Source organism: Nicrophorus vespilloides, unplaced genomic scaffold, assembly GCF_001412225.1.
Source record: "Nicrophorus vespilloides isolate i.1.1-1 unplaced genomic scaffold, Nicve_v1.0, whole genome shotgun sequence".
NCBI classification, from domain to species: domain Eukaryota; kingdom Metazoa; phylum Arthropoda; class Insecta; order Coleoptera; family Silphidae; genus Nicrophorus; species Nicrophorus vespilloides.
The window spans coordinates 47,176-66,311 of record NW_017096633.1 but is presented as its reverse complement, the minus strand read 5'-3'; the positions used below and the strand labels follow the sequence as shown (position 1 = coordinate 66,311).

At 32.1% G+C, this 19,136-nt stretch overlaps 4 protein-coding genes across 10 annotated transcripts in view; 3 read left to right on the top strand and 1 right to left on the bottom strand.

The window, feature by feature from the left end:
- Nucleotides 1-8,703, bottom strand: LOC108557653 (villin-1). 2 transcript variants are annotated; one of them, XM_017914262.1, is made up of 15 exons: nucleotides 8,309-8,703; nucleotides 3,457-3,561; nucleotides 3,002-3,115; nucleotides 2,742-2,938; nucleotides 2,454-2,679; nucleotides 2,123-2,404; nucleotides 1,834-2,065; nucleotides 1,542-1,780; nucleotides 1,310-1,490; nucleotides 1,023-1,259; nucleotides 827-961; nucleotides 622-777; nucleotides 462-568; nucleotides 228-407; nucleotides 1-171 (listed from the first exon to the last, which is right to left on the bottom strand). In XM_017914262.1, the coding sequence occupies exons 1-15, from the start codon at nucleotides 8,315-8,317 to the stop codon at nucleotides 58-60; spliced, it is 2,514 nt and encodes an 837-aa protein (XP_017769751.1). In that variant the 5' UTR covers nucleotides 8,318-8,703; the 3' UTR covers nucleotides 1-57. The 2 variants fall into 2 exon arrangements, with proteins under 2 accessions (XP_017769751.1, XP_017769750.1); XM_017914261.1 differs by lacking the exon at nucleotides 8,309-8,703 and adding an exon at nucleotides 5,044-5,115.
- On the top strand, nucleotides 5,127-13,546 carry LOC108557655 (tetraspanin-7). The gene is made up of 6 exons (XM_017914263.1): nucleotides 5,127-5,192; nucleotides 10,850-11,229; nucleotides 12,034-12,222; nucleotides 12,783-12,956; nucleotides 13,011-13,136; nucleotides 13,195-13,546. The coding sequence occupies exons 2-6, from the start codon at nucleotides 11,152-11,154 to the stop codon at nucleotides 13,348-13,350; spliced, it is 723 nt and encodes a 240-aa protein (XP_017769752.1). The 5' UTR covers nucleotides 5,127-5,192; nucleotides 10,850-11,151; the 3' UTR covers nucleotides 13,351-13,546.
- Nucleotides 13,547-14,465: 919 nt separating this feature from the next.
- Nucleotides 14,466-16,676, top strand: LOC108557636 (BTB/POZ domain-containing protein 6-B-like). Of its 3 annotated transcripts, none has more exons than XM_017914230.1 (7): nucleotides 14,466-14,623; nucleotides 14,684-14,953; nucleotides 15,012-15,216; nucleotides 15,278-15,443; nucleotides 15,612-16,018; nucleotides 16,075-16,263; nucleotides 16,326-16,676. In XM_017914230.1, coding segments are annotated over exons 1-7 (1,443 nt in total). In that variant the 5' UTR covers nucleotides 14,466-14,621; the 3' UTR covers nucleotides 16,530-16,676. The 3 variants fall into 3 exon arrangements, with proteins under 3 accessions (XP_017769719.1, XP_017769718.1, XP_017769717.1); XM_017914229.1 differs by having other exon boundaries at nucleotides 14,467-14,578; nucleotides 15,278-15,467; nucleotides 16,326-16,675; XM_017914228.1 differs by having other exon boundaries at nucleotides 14,467-14,623; nucleotides 15,278-15,467; nucleotides 16,326-16,675.
- Nucleotides 16,677-17,643: 967 nt separating this feature from the next.
- The window catches only part of LOC108557644 (nuclear factor of activated T-cells 5), a 33,465-nt gene continuing 31,972 nt past the window's right edge, over nucleotides 17,644-19,136 (top strand). For all 4 annotated transcript variants that reach the window (XM_017914242.1, XM_017914246.1, XM_017914243.1 and 1 more), the window contains exon 1: nucleotides 17,644-17,844. In XM_017914242.1, coding sequence (XP_017769731.1) covers nucleotides 17,784-17,844 — 61 coding nt within the window. In that variant the 5' untranslated portion in view covers nucleotides 17,644-17,783. The remainder of the gene's footprint in view (nucleotides 17,845-19,136) is intronic.

The window sequence follows — 19,136 nt, the reverse complement described above, 5'->3', positions numbered from 1 at the left end:
TAATAAATAGTTATTGTACACACAACCAACACCTGTTTAAAATCATAATATTACGGATTAAAATAATCCAACTTTTTTCTTCAGTTCCTGCTGCTTCCATCTTGGTAAATTTTCGAATTCCCTATATTGCATTTTGAAAAGATATACGAAATCATCGTGAGTTAAATGAAGCTAAAATAAAATTTGATAGTTTTAAAATATATATTTATTATTTTATTTCTACTCACCTCTTTGGCTAAAGGATCAACTTTACTAGGCAGTTTCTCCGAAGGTCCTTTTAAGATACTTATAGGATACTTATCGTATCTATCAAAAACTTCTTCACCGTAAGAATTTCCGGTCACTGGTTTCGGTATAATCTCTCCACCTTGCAATTCCTGTCTGACATCGTCGAAACATTTATAGCTCTAAATATAGTAAATTTATTAGTGTTTTATTAGTATAAATGTTGAAGGATATACCTTCCACATGTTTTCATCCCATGGTTTAAAAAATCCAGTGAAATTGGGAGGCTCGTTTCCTTGTCGGATTATAACAATAGGAGTATTAACATCTTTTCCGGAAGGATCTAAAATATATATTTAATATATTTGATTCACGTAATATTTGAATTATTTTTACCGGATTTAAGATAGTCTTTAGCCAATTCCAAACTAAGTCTGCTTTCTTCTTTAGTACTTAATTTACCAATCCACACGAAGATGGTATCGTGAGCATCCAGAAGCATAACATCTTCGGGTACTAAATCGCTTTGCGAAAAATTAAATAATTCTTCAGCTGAAAAACAATAAATCAATATTTACGATAAGCATGATTTATAGCGCACCTCTGAACTTTCCGCTTCCGGAAGAACATTGAAATAGCCTCGCAGGTTTCTGCAATCCATCGACACTTAACATTTTAGATGTTGTATAAGCCGTTTTGCCTCCTAGCAAATCCCAGAATTCGTTCGGTTCTTTCCCTAAAGTAAATTCAATGATATTAATTTCCATCATTATATTATTATTATTACGCAAATCTACCTTCTAAAATTATTTCAAAATCTTTTCCCGTAAAATGTTTGGCCATTTCTCTTTGATCACCGGTCGAAGTATTTCCGCACCAAATGAAATAGTGCTTTCCCTTTTTTAGAACGAAACAGTAATTCGAGTTTAACGCATTGGCCTTGTAGTTGACTTGAGTGGCTTTGCTGCTAAACGACGTTGAGCCGTGGATCTGCAGCAAGTAATTACTAGGATGTTTCAAATTACGACCAGACTCTATAAATGTAAACTCTTAATGCATTGTTATTACGCGTAATCGATATTACCATCGTAATCCGTTCCTTCACCCTTATATGTAATCATTTTTCCTTTAAATAATTGAAGAAATTGTGCAGGTTCTTTGCTTTGTACCATCCTGATCTGCACGGCGACGCCCTCCAATTGCTTATCGACTTCATTGGCCTTTAATTCAGCTGCCTTAATCTCTTGTTTATGAGCATTTAAACCCTAAATAAAACTTCTGTATTTCAAGTTAGAAAAGAACTTAAATATACTTACCAGCCAATAAAACACAATATGTCTGATAGATGATGTATTATAGTTATACCATACAATATAGCAATCTCCGGAGAAGAAATGACCGTAACGTTCTTTAGGTATTTCAATTGCATCGTTTCCTTTAATTCTCCAAACCATAATTGAGCCTGAACCATCATCGACCAATTGAGTTTCTGCGGCCAAAGCCGGTCTCTCTGACATTGTCAATGCGTCGAACTTTGTTATAACTCGTTTAGCAACTGCATGAACCAAATTATTAAATAATAAATGAAATTACATAAATTATACTAACTGGAAGATTTCCCTTTGCAAGCGTCTCTGTCAGTCCAATGGAGAAACAACATTTTAAATTCTAAACACTCGGACCCTTCAACTACCCTGGTTACGCTTGTGTTGTTTGGATACTTTTTCTTCTTAACAAATCCTCTGGCATTGCGCATAGCCTCAACCCTTTCCTTGTCGCTGGCCCTTTTCCCAACCCAAACCCAAATACCATGGATGCCATGATCAATAATATAAACATCCTAAAATCCAACAAATGTTAATAAAATAATCAATTATTAACAAGTAGTGAAAATTACATCAGATTCAAGATCCGTTTGCAGAAGTGGTCCTCCCTTAATTTCCGTCACTCTATATTTCCCGCTGCTGTCCGTGCATCGGTAAAGCCTTAGTGTCGATCTGTAACTCTTCTCGTATTCTTCATCAACTGAGTCGTGATTCGGTGGCAAAACGTGTCTTTTATCTAATGGTAAATAACACTGAAACTCCGACTTTTCGCTCGCGGACATAGTTTGTTCGTAGCCATCGTCTATAAATGTAATTTTTTGAATTCCCGTTTCCGTCTTCAGTTGATTTGCTATCTAAAATAATCTAATTAATACGAGAATGCGTTAAGCGATGAGTTTATACCTTTGCGCTGTGTAACTTCTCCACGGCATTCGCGGCTCGGCCTATCCAAACAAAGATTACCTTTTCCGTTTGCACCAAGAAAGCATCGCCGCTGTTGAAGTGGCTCCAGGAAATGGAATTCAATTGAGTCAGTATCGGCGTTCTCCTACCTTTGATCTTATATAATTTCGGATGATTGTTGTTGATTATTTCGCGTAACGGAGTATTCGTGCCACCTTTCAAAATGCTATAAATAATTGTTATACGTAAGTATTGTAGATTAAGAGTTTATTATTGCGATGTAAATACCGAATTCCATTTTTGAAGTAGCTTTTGAAACGCGGACTTTCATTGCCCTGAGTTTCCCGATGCTGGATGCCGACTCCACTCAAATATCCATCCAGTTCCACGGTTTTATAAGCTGCAGCTCCGGATTTTTCCGCAGACGTTGAAGAACCCAACCAAAAGTGAATATGAATTTCAATCGGGCCTTTAACTTCCCTACACTAATAATGCAATTTAAGGTATCATTTTTTTGGAATGTTAAATGCCCGTTTATTGGTATTTACCACTGTGTCTATTGTTGCTGAGGCACCTTGTTGAGAGGATGCGTATACTATGTAGGAGTCTGCATCGTAGAATGTACCGTAATTGTCTTTGGGCAGTGCAACAACATTCATATTCTAGTCACATTAACAAGATAATTAGATTATTACGCTTGGACAAAGATTAATGACTTCTGTACATGTCTCATTATGGTATAACAAATTTTCTCATGAATATGTGAATTGTTTTTTTTTTGTTTAGCCACGACCTTTTTCTTGTAATGTAAATAACGTTTGTCCTACAACAAACATGCAACTAATTTCCATTCCGCATGTTGTAAATTACTGTTAAGCTATACTGTCACCTCTCTAAGAGGTATTATCTAAAATGCTATTATCTCGAAGAAACACGTAATGAGCCATTAACAATAATTGTAGTTTTAAATCTTCTTGTATTAAAAAGCAAATTTTTTGTTTACCTCGATACGCCATATATGGAAGCCGGTGCAATTCCTTTGTATTTTTCGAAATGCTGCATCCACCATACCGTTGGATGTTCCGTTCGAGAAACCATCTGCATCATCCTTGAATATTTAATGCATTTGTTAGAAGAAATAGCAACATTATTATTAAACTAATCATATATAACCACAAGACATGAAAAAGAATTAAATTTACATTATAATTAAATCATTACAAATTAAAGAAAATGTTCAATTATATATTCATCCCAAGTATGGCTACAATACGTTTAAGATATTTCAACTTTCTAAAAGTGATCTTATAATTGTTCACATTTAAATAAAGCAAAAACAAATGTAGACGGATTTGTTTCTAAATTCCCAACAGTTCAAAACTGGATTGAAATATCAAATGCTTGCAGATCCAATCATCGTTGCGCAATGCGGCAATGGAAAGACAGAAATTGAACACGATGGGCTCATTAAACTCGGAATGAAAATTGAAAATACAAAAACAATTTTTCGTTTGACGTCTTAACGGTGCCCGTAAAGCTTGATGTACGAGCGCACAGAAAAAAGAATATTGTACAGTTTCACATCATCGTTACGTTTATTATAAACACATCAAACATGACCAAGACTGCGTTACGTGCGTGTAAAAGTGACAGCCGGTTATATGATTGCATTGTGTAGCTAACAATCGCATTGTCTTAAATGGTCAGATTCTTCTTTTTTTTTTCAAAATTTTTCATCCAAATGTAATTGAAATAAACTGTAATTGAAACGTTTACTAATATCTAAAGACAAATTAATTAGATAATTTAATGATTATTAATCATAATATTGAAATATTTACATAAAGAATTCCGTTATTGTTTTTATATGTTTTGTGAACTTAGATATTATTTCCCGGACGCAAAGACCTATTTATTATGATTTTATAAATACGTATTAATTATTTATATATGTTGCAATAATTTGGTTTTTTTTTGTATTAAATCGAATATAATAAATTTTATATTTATTGTAATGTAATAATTAATGTTTTTTGAGAAAGTTAATTGGTACTATAATAAACTGTAATCGGACAAGTTTCAATTTTCACTTACCAATGATCACGGATTAATACAAATAAATAAAACAATTTAAAGATAATTTAAGAAAGAAACATGATAAGAAATATAATAGCAAATTTTGAATTTTTATAAATATATTAATTAAAATGATTGATACAGGTTTAACATAATTAAAAAAGTAATATAATAATTAAATAATTCATATTCATTATTTTTAGGTTTATTACTAAATAAGAAAAAATAATTCATTCTGTGAAAATAAATTAATCACCTTTGGCAAATATTAAATACAATTATCAAAGTTTTTATAACCAACAGTAAATAATTGAAGAAATTTAGATATTTTTTTCATGAAAATTAATTAATTAAAATACTTTTATTTAATTACTTAATTTTTAATTATTAATATCTAAGTAATTATAATTAATCAATAAAAATATTTGATAAATGTTTCTTAGCATTTAAATTCTGATGACAAAAGTTTTTTTTTTGTAAAATAATAATATTAATAAAATCGATATAACCGTACGTAATCTATATGTTGAATCTCGAAGACGTGCATCTTGCTGTGAATTATATGTAATTGAATCAATTGATCATAATAACACCAACTAAAACACTGATATCGCGCACTGAAGTCGAAGTGCAAACTGATTCAAACCTTGGACAAGTCACAAAGTAAGTTCTTTGAAAACGAATTGCTCAATTTACGCGGAACTAATTTGCCATTTATTGCTATCGCCTGCTGTAATTGCGATTCTATATATTTATTGTTGCTTTCTTTGAAAATTTGATGTTTCACACGATATGCAGAGTGCTCACAAGACGCGAGTTTAAGGAAGAGTGCTTGGAGTGAGTGACCCTCAGATCTCTTCCATTGCTGAGCACACCTTCCTACCCATTCAAGACGCAGACTGCGCCGACTGACCGAATATATTTCTATATCTATGTGCATATACCCGTCACAGAGTAATAACGCCGGAAAATCATAATAACCACAATCATTATAGATGGCTATCCTTCATGCAAGAATGAAGGAAGAGGGCTAAACCTCCAGCATGCAATCCAAATTATGAAAAAATAAAGTATTTTCTATATATATTGGCTTTTTTGATTTTATCAATGTTATTTCAAAGAGAAATCGTAATTGAAATCTTCTTCGTCCAATCGAATTGATTTCGTATTCTTAGCGTGGTTCTAAAGAAAGGTCAGTTACTTAATATAGGTCATAGGTAGCGCAGTGAAAATTATTCGCTTTAAGTGTAGACAAATGCACCACGATTATTTAAAATACATTTATTATTGCACATATATTAAATATATATTTTGATGGGATGAAGCAAATCTTATAAATGAAAACTACGTGAATCTTCTAAGTAACTTAAATTAATACAAATATTTAATAAATGGCAGTCATGAATATTAGTCATTCGTATCAAACTGTTTACATCGAAAATGCATTATTTTTTATCAAACTTATTTACAGCTTGCGTCTCTGAGAATAGCTCATTGTTACAAATATTCTAGGAATCATAGAATATTCATAACTTTTTTTTATATCTACAATTTATGCAAAGCGCCTATTCTAATTATAAATTATTGATTTTTGTGAAGGTCATGGTGATTATTGGTATATTGCATGGCTCATACACGTTATTACATTATCCCAACATTGAGTTACCGCATAATATTATTAAATTGGAATTCCAAATTAATATCAGTTTCGTGTTTTTTTTTAATCTTTGTAAGTTTTAATTATTCACGTGCTAATCTGAGGTTCGCGTTTTATAAAAGCCTTCTAGGCTCTAATGAGGACTTTCGTCGAACGACTGAAACAAAAGGCATTTAAGATTGCCGCTGTCATTTAAAACTCATTTGTATTCGAATTACCAAGTTTTCAAGAGAAATCTCGCCGATTCGAATGCAAACAATAAGTGGGTTCATTGTTTCCGAGCAAAACCGAAAGGTAGAAAAGAAGAACCTACATAAAAAAGCGCTAAAAAAATAAGAATTCCTCGCAACACCATGGGATAATCCGTGACTTTTTGCTGTGGGTAAGAAGAAATCGCAGGATCGTCAATATTCATTCTTGCGTTACGTTTTCGGTTTCAATCCGTTATTATTGCAGCGGGTTACAGTTACGAATACATCAGATTGATATCAATAAAGGTGTTGCAAATCGAATGCCTTTCTATCCCATCAAGAAGGAAGAGGAGACAAAGTGCAGAAGAAGGAAGGAAAGAAACAAAAAGTGTGCTCGACGACCTGACGGAATGAATGCGAATTGCGGAGCAATCGTTTTTACAATAACGAATCTTCACGGATTGTTGAAACGAATGTCTTCGGACCGACCGCAACGGTCCGATTCACTTTTTCGCATTTGCCACGCTAATTTACCCTTTGGCTTCGATCACCGCACTTCATATTAATTAAGCGTAATGAGTCGGAATTTATGGATGGACGGACGGACGCAAATCCTATTTTTATAAATAAAAGCCTCGTCCTATTATTTTGCATTGTAATGCGGCGCGAACAGCGTTTTTAATTAATGTTTATGGTCAGGAAGAAGCGGAACAATCGCGATCCCATAGTTCTTAGGAAATGCGTTGCATAACAATCGTGATACCTGGTTTCCTTATAGTAGTACACTGTTTTGCAACAGTATTGATTCTAGCATGTCACGGACACAAAGCACATTAAATTATAGCAGATATTACTGTTTGTCGTTACGAGTAAGTTTAATATATTTGTTGACTTGATTTGCCCATATAAGGTAAACGATGTTTATATAAATTTAACATAAATGCGACAGCAATAGAAAAAAGCAATATCGGCTACGTTTCAAGGAATTGGAAACGAAGCAATCGGAAGGGTGTTGCCTTTAAATTGCTTGTGACAAATTCAGTTCATCGAGGTCAGTAGGAAACGCTTAATAAGCAGTTTCCAAGTCGTAAAGGATTGACGGGATTCAGATTTAGAACCTAGCTAATTTGGATTAGATATCGGACTCCGTTCATCTTATCTAGTCACTAAAGCTTAACGAGTTATGCATACAGTAGTGCAATGAGTGCAATTAACGGGATTATGAATAATTATGAATTTATATATGCAACAGATTAACATGCATACACGCAATTTTCTAAATGCAAAAAAATATATATATATGAATACCAAATAGCAGGAATAATTTTATATATATTTACACATTTTTTCTGCTAGTAATAATATTAGGAGCGTACTTTTTAATTTTTTTAATATATCTTATTTCATTTAAATTATGCACGACTTATGGCGTCTTGTTAATGGATTGCTCATTCACTTTCCAATTGAAGGCATTAATTTTCCATCTTAAATGAAATACACTGTATGTGTTATTTACCGGTATCAATCAATTGGAGAAAATTGAAAAGTATAAACTTTCGTGTAAAAGAAAACTGCATAATTTGTAATAGATATAAAACTGTAAATTTAATGAAATGTACTTTAATTCTGGAAAGTTCTTTTTTTATAAATTAATTAATTTAATATTTAATGAATGAAATCAAAAATTTAACAATTCATTAATAATATAATAGTGGTTTACGCCGGGTAATATAATTCTTATATTATCTTTTCAAAATTTATGAAAATCAATTAATTGCTGTTAATTATATGTAATGATTATATACAATTGGACAAAGAAAAGAAAAGTACAAATGTGTTAGATGAAAGACGTTTCGCTATAATTAAAGTTAAAAGTTGTAGGTGCTTAATGAGTGCTAAGAACTTACTTACTGTGTATAACGTATACGCACCTTTTTCATAATAAGAAAGTAATCAAAGGCACAACACTCCTGTGACTAATTGGCTGCGTTTTAATTTCGTATGAAAGAAAGAGAATGAAACTGGATAAGATGTTCACGGCGCGAGACCAAACGCTGCTTGCAGATCTGCAACTTCGTTGCAATTGTCTTTCGGTATCGTCCACTGTTGTTGTTGTTTTTTTTTGTTTTCGGTGGAAACAGGAAAAATTAAAAATAGAAAGTTGCGGCGAAGCAACATAAAATTGTGTGGCAAAATGATTTCCGGAGTGAAGCACAGAAACTGGAACTGTGGTGCGCGGATGCAACGATATTGTGAACGGAATTGACCGGAACCGGAAGCACGCTGTGATAGCCATTTATTGTTGCACCATACGTCCATCCATCCGTATGTCTGTCTAGGGTTTCAAACAATCCCCAAAAGTGAGCTGAGGTCGACTGATGCGAATTGCACAGAACCGCAACAGCAGTATTTTGTTGCGGAGATCACCTTGGGAGCGAAAAATCGCAATTATTGCATAAAGAGAGAAAATCCGTCCGCAATTAATGCAATATTTGGAAACGAGATCGTATTATATTCGTGTTTGCATGTTGTGATCGATATATAATAAAAAAAATATGTCCAATATCTTAGGTTCAATTTCGTTATTTGATACTTGAAAGTAAAGTAACTTATTATGCAAATTCTAAACTTATATTCTTGGAAGATAAATTAATATGCATGTTAAACTATGGGGAACCCAGAGCGTTTGTTAAACGGAGCTTGACTCTATCCTGTGCCTTGCTCTGACCTTGATTTAATATAATTTGTACGAGGGCCTTAGAGATCCCTAAAGTTGGAAATGTTGGTTGGTTGAAACACTGTTAGAGAGGAAGCGTTAAATTATAGTACAAAAACGATGAAATCATGATGGCGTCGTAATTGTAAAATTAAGTTACTTGCTCTCCTAAATTTACGAAAGGTATCAAAACATGTATAATCTGTTGTAGAGGAAATGAATTATAAAATTAACTTCGTTCCTTTGAAATAAAAATTCAACAATAGATAATTACGATAAAATGAGTTTAAACTAAATGTAGTTTTTTATTTCATGAAAATATACGAAGAATATTGTCTACTATTTAAAACAGTTTTTATTAAGGACAAAACTTTTTTTTACAGTATGTAATAATATATTTACAGCAATTTCTATTATAATCAATATTGCTTTAATTAACAAAGTCATTAAAAATTGATTACTGAAAATCATTAGACGAAATTACCGGTACAGATATAACTGTAGCTTTGAAAGTGATTACTTTATTAACTGTATATTGAGCGCAAATCTCCAATTAAATAAGGCACCGACCTTACGCCATATTCTTCGCCGTTTTGTACCGTGGACGATGGATACAATTATGCTTTACTTAAATTTAAAAAAAAATGCGTGGCAGATGTCTGCGTGCACTATTTACTTGGAAAAAATAACCGTTTGCTCAATTTACATACAAATCGTCGCGATATTTCGTTCTCTCGAGATGTCATCCAACTACCGCAATTTAAAAAAAAAGTAACATTACATAATATAGTGAGAAGAGAACTATTTCTGGCGTTTGTGGATTTGAAATGCATTGCTTGTGGATCGATATAAAGAAAGTTAATGATCCATAAAAGCAAATCTAATATAATACTTTTTCTTGTTTACCGTTATATGTCAATCTTCTCCATTTCAATTTATTGTTCTTTTAATTAGATTTTAATTACATTTTCACTAAATTCTCTACAGAATATACTGGTCAATGCTGCTTATACAGTCCTACCGCAAGAGTCTGCTGTGGATTACTACTGCTAGAATCTGCAGTATTCTACGGTGCCATCGCAAGAGAGTATCGTGGTCTACGGTACTACCGCAAAAGTCTATTGTAGTTTAATTTGATATCGCCAAATTCTACTATGATTTACGATACTACCAATTATATAAGCCTGCTGTAATCTACGATGTTACCGAAAATTATATAAGTCGGTTATAGTTTTCTGCTTTATTGTCATAACTATCAAATTTGTTTTCTTTCCATATACAATATAAATTACTTTGGTATTGACCCATTAACTCTTTGAGGAGCAGTGGAATACGAAATGTATCACCTTTTGAACATGCCTACATTATTATAATTTTCTAGAAAATGTACAGGAAAGACCATTTATTACCATTACCATTTAATTTGGTTAGTATGTCCCATGTAGATTCAGTTGCAATTTCTCGCACTTCAAAGAGTTAACGCCCATATCATAAAACATATTCAAAGTAAATATATATAGTACGCTTCATTTAATGGGAAACCTTTTGACAGATATTTACAACTTACAATTATATTTAGTGTTATTAAATCCATACAATTATATAATTGTAATATATAACATATACTAATATCATACATAATAATTAGTAGTAAATAAGAGATGGTGCGACCAGATTACTTTCAACATATGTAAACCCTCACAGATAGAGTTCAATAATTATCTGTTCAATCAGAACGTTTATTATTTGCCAACAGGAATATATGAACATGTTGTGAACGTGCTCCAATTTATTGTGCATGTGTAATTGGTACGTCGCGACGCATGGCAACCTGTTACTGAAGACGCCTAGACCTTGGTCGATCGATCCAATCCATCCAACGTAGCGGGTTTCGCATGTACACCATCCAAACACACATACACGCACACACCACCACCGTCTGCACGTATAACATCTGTAATTGTAACCGAAATCTACAGAAAATTAATCCTCCTACACGTCTATTACAAGACCTTTAATCCAATTTTCGCCGCAATCGCAAAATTGTACGTGTGAAATATGGGGAAACATTTCCACACCGTGGCCGCAATGGCCTGTATGAAAAGTCTTCTATTGGTCTTCAATTTTCTATTCTTGGTAAGTTCAATATTAACAACATTTGCAAAATAAATTACAAATCCGCGCTGAAAAAGAAGTTTGCACTCGCTAATGTGCAACTCAATTAACACATTATTAAGCTTCTTCTGAAAAGCATATTGGAAGATGCAAATACTTATTTATATTACATGTATGCAACAGCTACCTTCTTCTAACATTCTTGAATGCTTGCTCTTTATCTTTACAATTAAAAAGATTCGTTTCATATTATGACTTTATTAAGGGTGTGTCAGCCATATTTCAATTTTAAAAATGTTTCCAAGTAAAATCAAATCTAATTAAGCTTTATAAAATTAGATTCATTAATTCACCTCATTAAATATATAATTAAATTAAATCAACTATAAAAAGTATGATTATTAGTTACAAGGTTTACTTTAGAGCTGCTACATGATCTTTTATCTGCCGTAATTTCCTGTTTGATTATTATAACCGACAATAAAAACGCTGTTTTGGTATACGATAATAAGTATGAAAAAAAGGTAGGAGTGAAAGGCAAAAAACATGGTAAAGCCTCTGCTGTTGAACTATGAAGGAAGGAAGCAATTATTTCAAAATATAGCGTACACCTTATGAATTACAGTGGGAATTAGAAAATTGTCCGTTTGCAGTAGCATTTCTTTGTGTTATTACACGCATAACCGCAATCGCTTAAAAAAATAAAGAAATCACCGTGAAAAAATATAAAGGAATAAACGAAAAAATAAACTGTGAGAATTTGAAATGTTTGTTGTGATCGCCGTTATAATTGCATTAAGATGATTATCTATGTGATTGTTGCAGATTTCAGGGATAGCTATTGTTTGTATTGGAATATGGATGGAAGTTGAACTTTACAAGTACATGGAAATGAGTACTGAATTCTCAGCACATGCTCCATTCGTACTTATCTTTTTAGGAACCATTATTATTCTACTGGCGTCGTTCGCTTGTTGTTGCACTATCAAAGAGCATCCATATCTTCTGTATAGCGTAAGTACTTTAAAATGATGCCCAGTTTCTTATCTTATATGAATATAATTTATGTGAATTGTATTTGAACCTTATGAATCTTATTTGAACTAAAAATACTATAATTTATTTTGAATGAAAGCCAATATTGACATTTAATTATTATTATAAAATTTGGATCTAAATACCTGAAGATCCAAATGAAACTCTTCAAAGTAACTTATGAAGAGGTTGCTTTCGTATTTCTTGATAAGTTGCGAAACGTTGTTCATCCACGTACACTTAACTTTATAATTAATTTACTGGAAACTTAACATTTTTTTCTGACTTGACAAGTCACGTGCTGGAGAAACGTTACGCTTCATGGATTTCAACACTTTATCTCCATGGAAATCTTCGCATCCATTTTTTTATTTTACATTCATTTATTTTTCGTTATTATCATTATTACAACGATCTCTCGCACGGAAAGCAGCTAGAGCGTAATTACTAAAACAATAATGCATAAGTTGCAATTAAAAATACATTTAGAATGCATAAATTATGTTTTTTTTATGCTCTCATTTTCTATTTGGATATAGTATGGAACAATTTTGGCGATATTAGTGGTATTGCAATTCGGCGCCGGCATGTCGATTTTCGCGTACCGCACAAAATTGATGGCTGGATTCAATCAGGGATTGAATCAGAGCATGATAAACTACCGGTCCAAGGATCAGGAGAAAGTCGCCGACTTCGACGCCATCCAGGCAACGGTAAAGATAATTTCGCTAATTGATCTGGTTGACTCAATTAATTGCTCCTTGTAGCTTCATTGCTGCGGAAATCGTGGATACTCCGACTGGTTTAATTTGGAGCCACCACTACCAATCCCACCTTCCTGTTGCATCAAGGACGATTGCGACACTGCTGAACCGGATCAAATTTACACAGAGGTAAGGTTAATTAGTTGATTGAATGTGATTTTTTTTAATGATTATGTCTTCCTTCCAGGGATGCTATCAAAAAGTTGTTGGTTTCTTGGACGGAAACATAGGTATGGTTGCTGGATCAGCTATAGCCATAGCATTTTTCCCGTTGATAGGTGTTGTGTTATCCTGTTGTTTGGCTAGAATGACAAACAAAGCTAAATACGAGCAGATGACTTAAATTATTAACATCTTTAACACTTTTTAACTCTCTATTATATTAATCTACGTCCTTTGAAACTATTATATATGTGTGATATTACTCCACAGTTAGTACTATTCTATGCTTCTGGGTGTCTATTTAATATCACAACGATTGTTATTACTACTATAGTATTTTTTGAAAAGATATATCAAATACACTACATATATTCAATGTAACTTTTAAACTTTAACTATTTAAAATTTTCGATCAATTACACGAGATACAAAAGACTTCTCTATTAAACCAAACGTATCATCTTTATATAAATGTGTCAATTTATGAACTTTTAAATTATTGGAAATGTATATCTAACATATATTTAAATATAAACATATTTATTTTTAATTATATTATACCAACATATTAAATGTATTGAAATAAATTCGAACTGGTGTTAAAATGTTTCTTTTAATTTATATACCCTATATTTATCATACTAATTATTATACATTTATTTACTATTAATTTGAATAGTGAATCATAACCAGTGGAGTATTAAGGATGTTGAGGCCATTAGGTATCAAAAATACTAAAAACAATCATCAATAGGCCGTGTGGCTATGGTCGCCCGCCTGTATCACGAAAATCTGATACGAAAGGTCGTAGGTTCGATTCCAAAAAAAAAACAACAAAAAATTGTGGTGGCTGTTATAAATAGGGCCGGAAAAAATTTATATCAATAAATAAATTGATTTAAATCTCTTTATTTAAAAGGTCCATTAACAAACTAATTTTAAAAATAATTAAACATTTCTTATTGTTTATTAACAAATTTATGTATTAAAGTATTAAATAATACTTAATAATCCTTAATCTGAATGTTAAAAACTGGAATCGAATCAGTAATCAATAACTATTAACTTTGCCTACAATAAATTTCTTTCAATAATGTAATATTAGGGCAGAAAGACCTATGGTCAATAGCCCTTTGTATCAGTTTACTTTTTTGATATTATACAGTGTAATATTGGTTGCATATACTTGTTAACTTTACCTTTCGAGGTACCGACATTTCGTTGCATTAGCAGCACTGTGCGAAAGTGTTGAAAGTTGACAGTCAAAAACAAGCAAAAAAAAGGACGCTCGTCTATTTATTGTTTTTAAATTTATTTTTAACCCAATTTTTAAGTAATTTTAGCAAGTGGAACTATTAGTAATAACATAAATATACGTGTGGAGCTATAATTACTTCAACCGTAGTCAAGTAAGAATTTACTATTTAATATAAAAATTGAACAGTATTATTCATGTACATAAATCCAACATCCCTTTAAAACAATATAATGTTAATTGTATGGACATATTTTAGGATGTCGTCTGCTTCAACAGCAACATGTGATTGGCAAACAACAAAGAAGGTAGTCACAGCACGAGCTGGATATTTGCTTGATAGGGGACTATGGAGTGACTGTCGATTCATTGTGGGTATTGAACCAAATCAGCAGATCATGGAAGGACACAAATTGTTCTTAGCTATGGCAAGTCCTGTATTTGAGGCAATGTTCTTTGGGGGTATAGCTGAGAAAGATCCAATTGCAATTTTGGATGTTCAACCTGAGGCTTTCAAAGCACTGCTTGAGTAAGTAATCAAATCCTAGTTCCCTGTTATCCTCTCTATGTATATTTTTGATTTGCAGATACATTTACACTGACAAAATTAATTTCACTTCTTTTGATCAAGCATGTGAGTTATGTTATGGTGCAAAAAAGTATATGTTACCATTGTTGGTTGAAGAATGCACTCATTATTTGTGGCGTGATTTGCATCCTAAGAATGCATGTAGAGCATATGAATTTGCTAAGCTTTTTGAAGAACCTATATTAATGGATAAATGTTGCAGTGTGAGTATTTTAACAATAATTCTAATTCTTCTGCAACTTCTTATTAACTTATTTTTTTCAGATAATCAGAAATCAAACCTTAGAAGTATTAACAGATCCCAGCTTTGAAGAAGCTGAATTGAACACAGTTTTGACTATTTTTGACCAGGAGTATTTGAATATCAATTCGGAATTGGAATTGTTTGGTGCTTTGTCTCGTTACGCTGCTAAACACAATCAGGCCTCAGGTGCGAAAGTGTCAAGATTAGATGGTATGGGTTCTTTCATTATTCATTTAATCTACTTCACTCATTGAAGCACACAAATCAACTATTCTTAACATATTCATAGTATATTTAAGTTACTAATAACTTAATGTGTAGAGAACATATGATAACTAAGTTGTAATGTTTTAGCTAATGTACCTAACGAACCTAGGACTCCAGATATTCGTGATGCTTTAATGAAAATTCGATTCTTAACTTTGAGTCCGCAACAGTTCGCCGAAGGACCGGCAACATCAGATTTATTGACTCAAGCTGAAAAGTTTGCAATCTTAATGAAGATATCTTCTCCAACAACCGACACGCAAATGCCAACAGGTTTCACCATGATGACAACTCAAAGGAACAATCAGATATGCAGTCAAGGTTCTAATTCCTCAAACCCTTTGAGTTTAACAAATAATCAGTCTATGTACGAGTCCAACAAATTATACTGCACCAGACAGCTGATCAGAGTTACAGAGTGTTTGAATGAAAGCGTTTTAGATTGCGTCTTAACTTTCACTTGTGATAAAAATGTTTGCGTTTTGGGAATACAGGTTTATTACCAAGAATTTCATAATTAGGATAAGTTACTAATAAGTATGGGTTGCAGGTCCCATCACAAATAATGTTGGATATGGACGATACTCCACATATTAATACATATACAGAGTTACTGTATGCGCATTTGCTTGATGCTGATGGAAGCCGTTTAACTTACACACATTACACAAGTCGAGTGCTATACAGGTCTCTATTTGATATATCGTTTAACCGAGCTGTATATATACAGAAAAACAAGGTAACTCTATTTACTATTATATAAGCATAACAGAATTAATTAGATTTGTTTTTTCTTTTCAGATTTATAAGGTGGGAGTGGTGTTGAACAAGATGGGATGGTATCCGATTGGCGTATATCAGCCATGTACCAACATAAATGGAGTATCTTTCATGTTTGGGACGGGCGATTGCGGTGAATCGAGTCGCGACGGCTTGATTCGCTCAATAATATTCTCCACGCCCTCCGCTATGCAGCAAGCAATCAAAATCCCCCCGGCCCAGTAGCAATATTACGAATCTCATTTTATGTACGACTCATAAATGTATTTTAGTTATGTATGGGCACAAGTTCTTAACCATCACATTTCTGTTAATAATTATTAGATGTGTATATACTTATCATATTTATTAAGGATGTCTTTATTATAGCGATATGATGTATTTAATAAATAAATAAATGTTTATGTTAAAAAATAATGTCTTTATTTAATACTTCTACTTCCTACATTTCGTCGATTTGGTTACTGCGAATATTTAATAGTATTTAACTTATAATATTAAAATGCCTAATAATCTGAGCACACCCGTTCCTCGTTATATACGGTACTTTCTTTACACTTTTGCCGCTTTTACACGGTTTAAAAAAATTGTTGAAAATTTTTTGCATACTGTTTTACATTCAAAGTTATAAATCGGATCCTAGGTTTATTGATTTTGTATCTGCTTTGAGCGAGATCTTCAACTCTTTGAAGGGCCAGGAATTCCTAAACAATTGAATCAGGCAACTACGTAAACTGAATCAACATTGGATGATGTATCAAGAATCATCATCACATTTCTTAGAAAACTATAAAAATGTCCCATTAGGCATATTCAAAAGGTGTTGCGTTGTTTGTACCACTTTCCTTCAAACAGTTAAGGACAAAAATGTTTATTATTAATTTTAAATGGATTAATTCATTGTTAATGTATTGATACAATTAACATACATAAATTTAAGAAGAAAAAAACATATAATTATAATAAAATAAATTAAGATTTTATTTTGTATTTTTATTGTTGCAATTAAATTTTTTATTAAAAAAATTAATACATCATTACAAATGGCTATTGACCATGATACAAAAATACTAGTGACTATAGGCCTTTCCGCCCCCACCATTGCATTTTCATGAATAAGTTTTATTGATGATGCACAAATAATTTTACAAAAATTGTTTATAAACAGTATAATTAATATTCTCAAATATAGTAGCGCATACAATACTTATATTGTAAGATTTTTTTATAAATATGTATTTTTTTTCAGAGAATTCCTTTGGGAAGCTGACCACGTGCTTATGACATCACAACCACGTTAACCAATACACATCGAGCTGGACTACTCGATCAGCTGTAGACCATAATTTCGCAGCCACAACAAATATGGCGGATACAGTTTGATAATTATTCGTATGATTGCTGAATATTGCGTGTAAACTTAGGAAGTCTCTCTTCTGGCGTGCCTTTGATTAAGTGAAAGTGATTATTCTGATCAAGATGACAAAACGCACATCCAAAGCTCAAAAGAAAGCCAACAAAGCGGCGAAAGTTGGAAATGGTGAGTGTACTATCATGTTCTCTACTTCTGGCGTTGCTTTCAGCCTGTCACCGTATTGCAACAAGTGTTGAATTGAATTGTCAATTGAAATGCCATCATTCAACGGTTCCACGAATTTGTCTCGTCCCTCTTTTTATCGGATGCTCTCCAAGCTTCCGGCGTCATAAACGAGAGGGGGCCTTATTGTATTATTATCATTGCACACTGTAAACACGTAAACATTTACGCTGCATTGTTTATCCCTATTTATTAGGTCACATAAATCACACTGGAGAATAACAAAACATCATTTAAGAATCCTACCCACAATTTCAAGCCACTCCCACAGTGAAACATACAACATTTTTTTTATTAATACCTATGTAATATTTGTAATAATCTATATGCACGTTTTATTATGTTATAAAAGCGATTCTATTTTTCTTATTATTAAAATTCTTCAAATTTGACATTGTTGTTTGTGGTTATGTAAGACAATTAAATAGTATGTTTATTGCTTTCATATTTGAACGCTGTTTACATTTTATTTTTTTAATATCTGTTGTCGATATTCTATAGATTGCATATATAAATGTAGCGTTATTACGACAAATTATATAGTTGCAAATTTGATTCTATCACGTATAATTTCAATTAAATACTGTATTCTCAGTGTCGATTGTTGTTAATATCTATGTACATATGGTTGCCTAAATATGATTTCATTAATACATTCATTACTTTATAATAAAACAATATTTAAGTGTAATATTTCATCCTAGAGAGACTTCTTTCCTTGTTTTGTTGATTTATTTTTACGTTTTGAGGGTTTATATCATCATAAAATCAATATTTTCCCCTAAACAAATCAATATTTATAACAGGAGAACGATGCACATGATTTATATTGTTGTCGAAAGTTACATTTATTAAAAAAAGGAATGTACATAACATCTGTCTATTTTCTATTTTCAAATAATATGGAAAATTCAAAATAGACAGACATCAAGATATTGAACTATCAAGTAAAAATATTTCAAGAAATATGTAAATACTTGGACAGCTATTATCTGCTGTGTATATATTTAGTTAATACAAATAAGCGGAAATTTGATATCGTTACTGATACACATTGTTATATAGTGAATGGTAATTAAAAGTATATTTTTGAATATGATTTTTTTTTTAATAGAGATTATTTGTAATACATATTGTATGTAAAATTAGTATGAAAAAAAAAACATTTTCATTGAACCTACGTTAACTCAATAATCGTTAAGATTAACACGCAAGTCGAAATTGTCTATAGAATT

Bases quoted from the DNA above. Each gene is read 5' to 3' on its own strand.
- LOC108557655 (XM_017914263.1), top strand. From the start codon at position 11,152: ATGGGGAAACATTTCCACACCGTGGCCGCAATGGCCTGTATGAAAAGT. The intron at 11,230-12,033 runs GTAAGTTCAATA...TGATTGTTGCAG, and splicing joins TCTTCAATTTTCTATTCTTG to ATTTCAGGGATAGCTATTGT. The intron at 12,957-13,010 runs GTAAAGATAATT...TGCTCCTTGTAG, and splicing joins TCGACGCCATCCAGGCAACG to CTTCATTGCTGCGGAAATCG.
- LOC108557653 (XM_017914261.1), bottom strand. From the start codon at position 5,076: ATGCACGTCTTCGAGATTCAACATATAGATTAC. The intron at 3,562-5,043 runs GTACGGTTATAT...TAAATATTCAAG, and splicing joins AGATTCAACATATAGATTAC to GATGATGCAGATGGTTTCTC. The intron at 1,260-1,309 runs GTAATATCGATT...TTACATTTATAG, and splicing joins TGAAGGAACGGATTACGATG to AGTCTGGTCGTAATTTGAAA.
- LOC108557636 (XM_017914228.1), top strand. The intron at 16,019-16,074 runs GTTTATTACCAA...TATGGGTTGCAG, and splicing joins TTTGCGTTTTGGGAATACAG to GTCCCATCACAAATAATGTT. The intron at 16,264-16,325 runs GTAACTCTATTT...TTTTCTTTTCAG, and splicing joins TATATATACAGAAAAACAAG to ATTTATAAGGTGGGAGTGGT.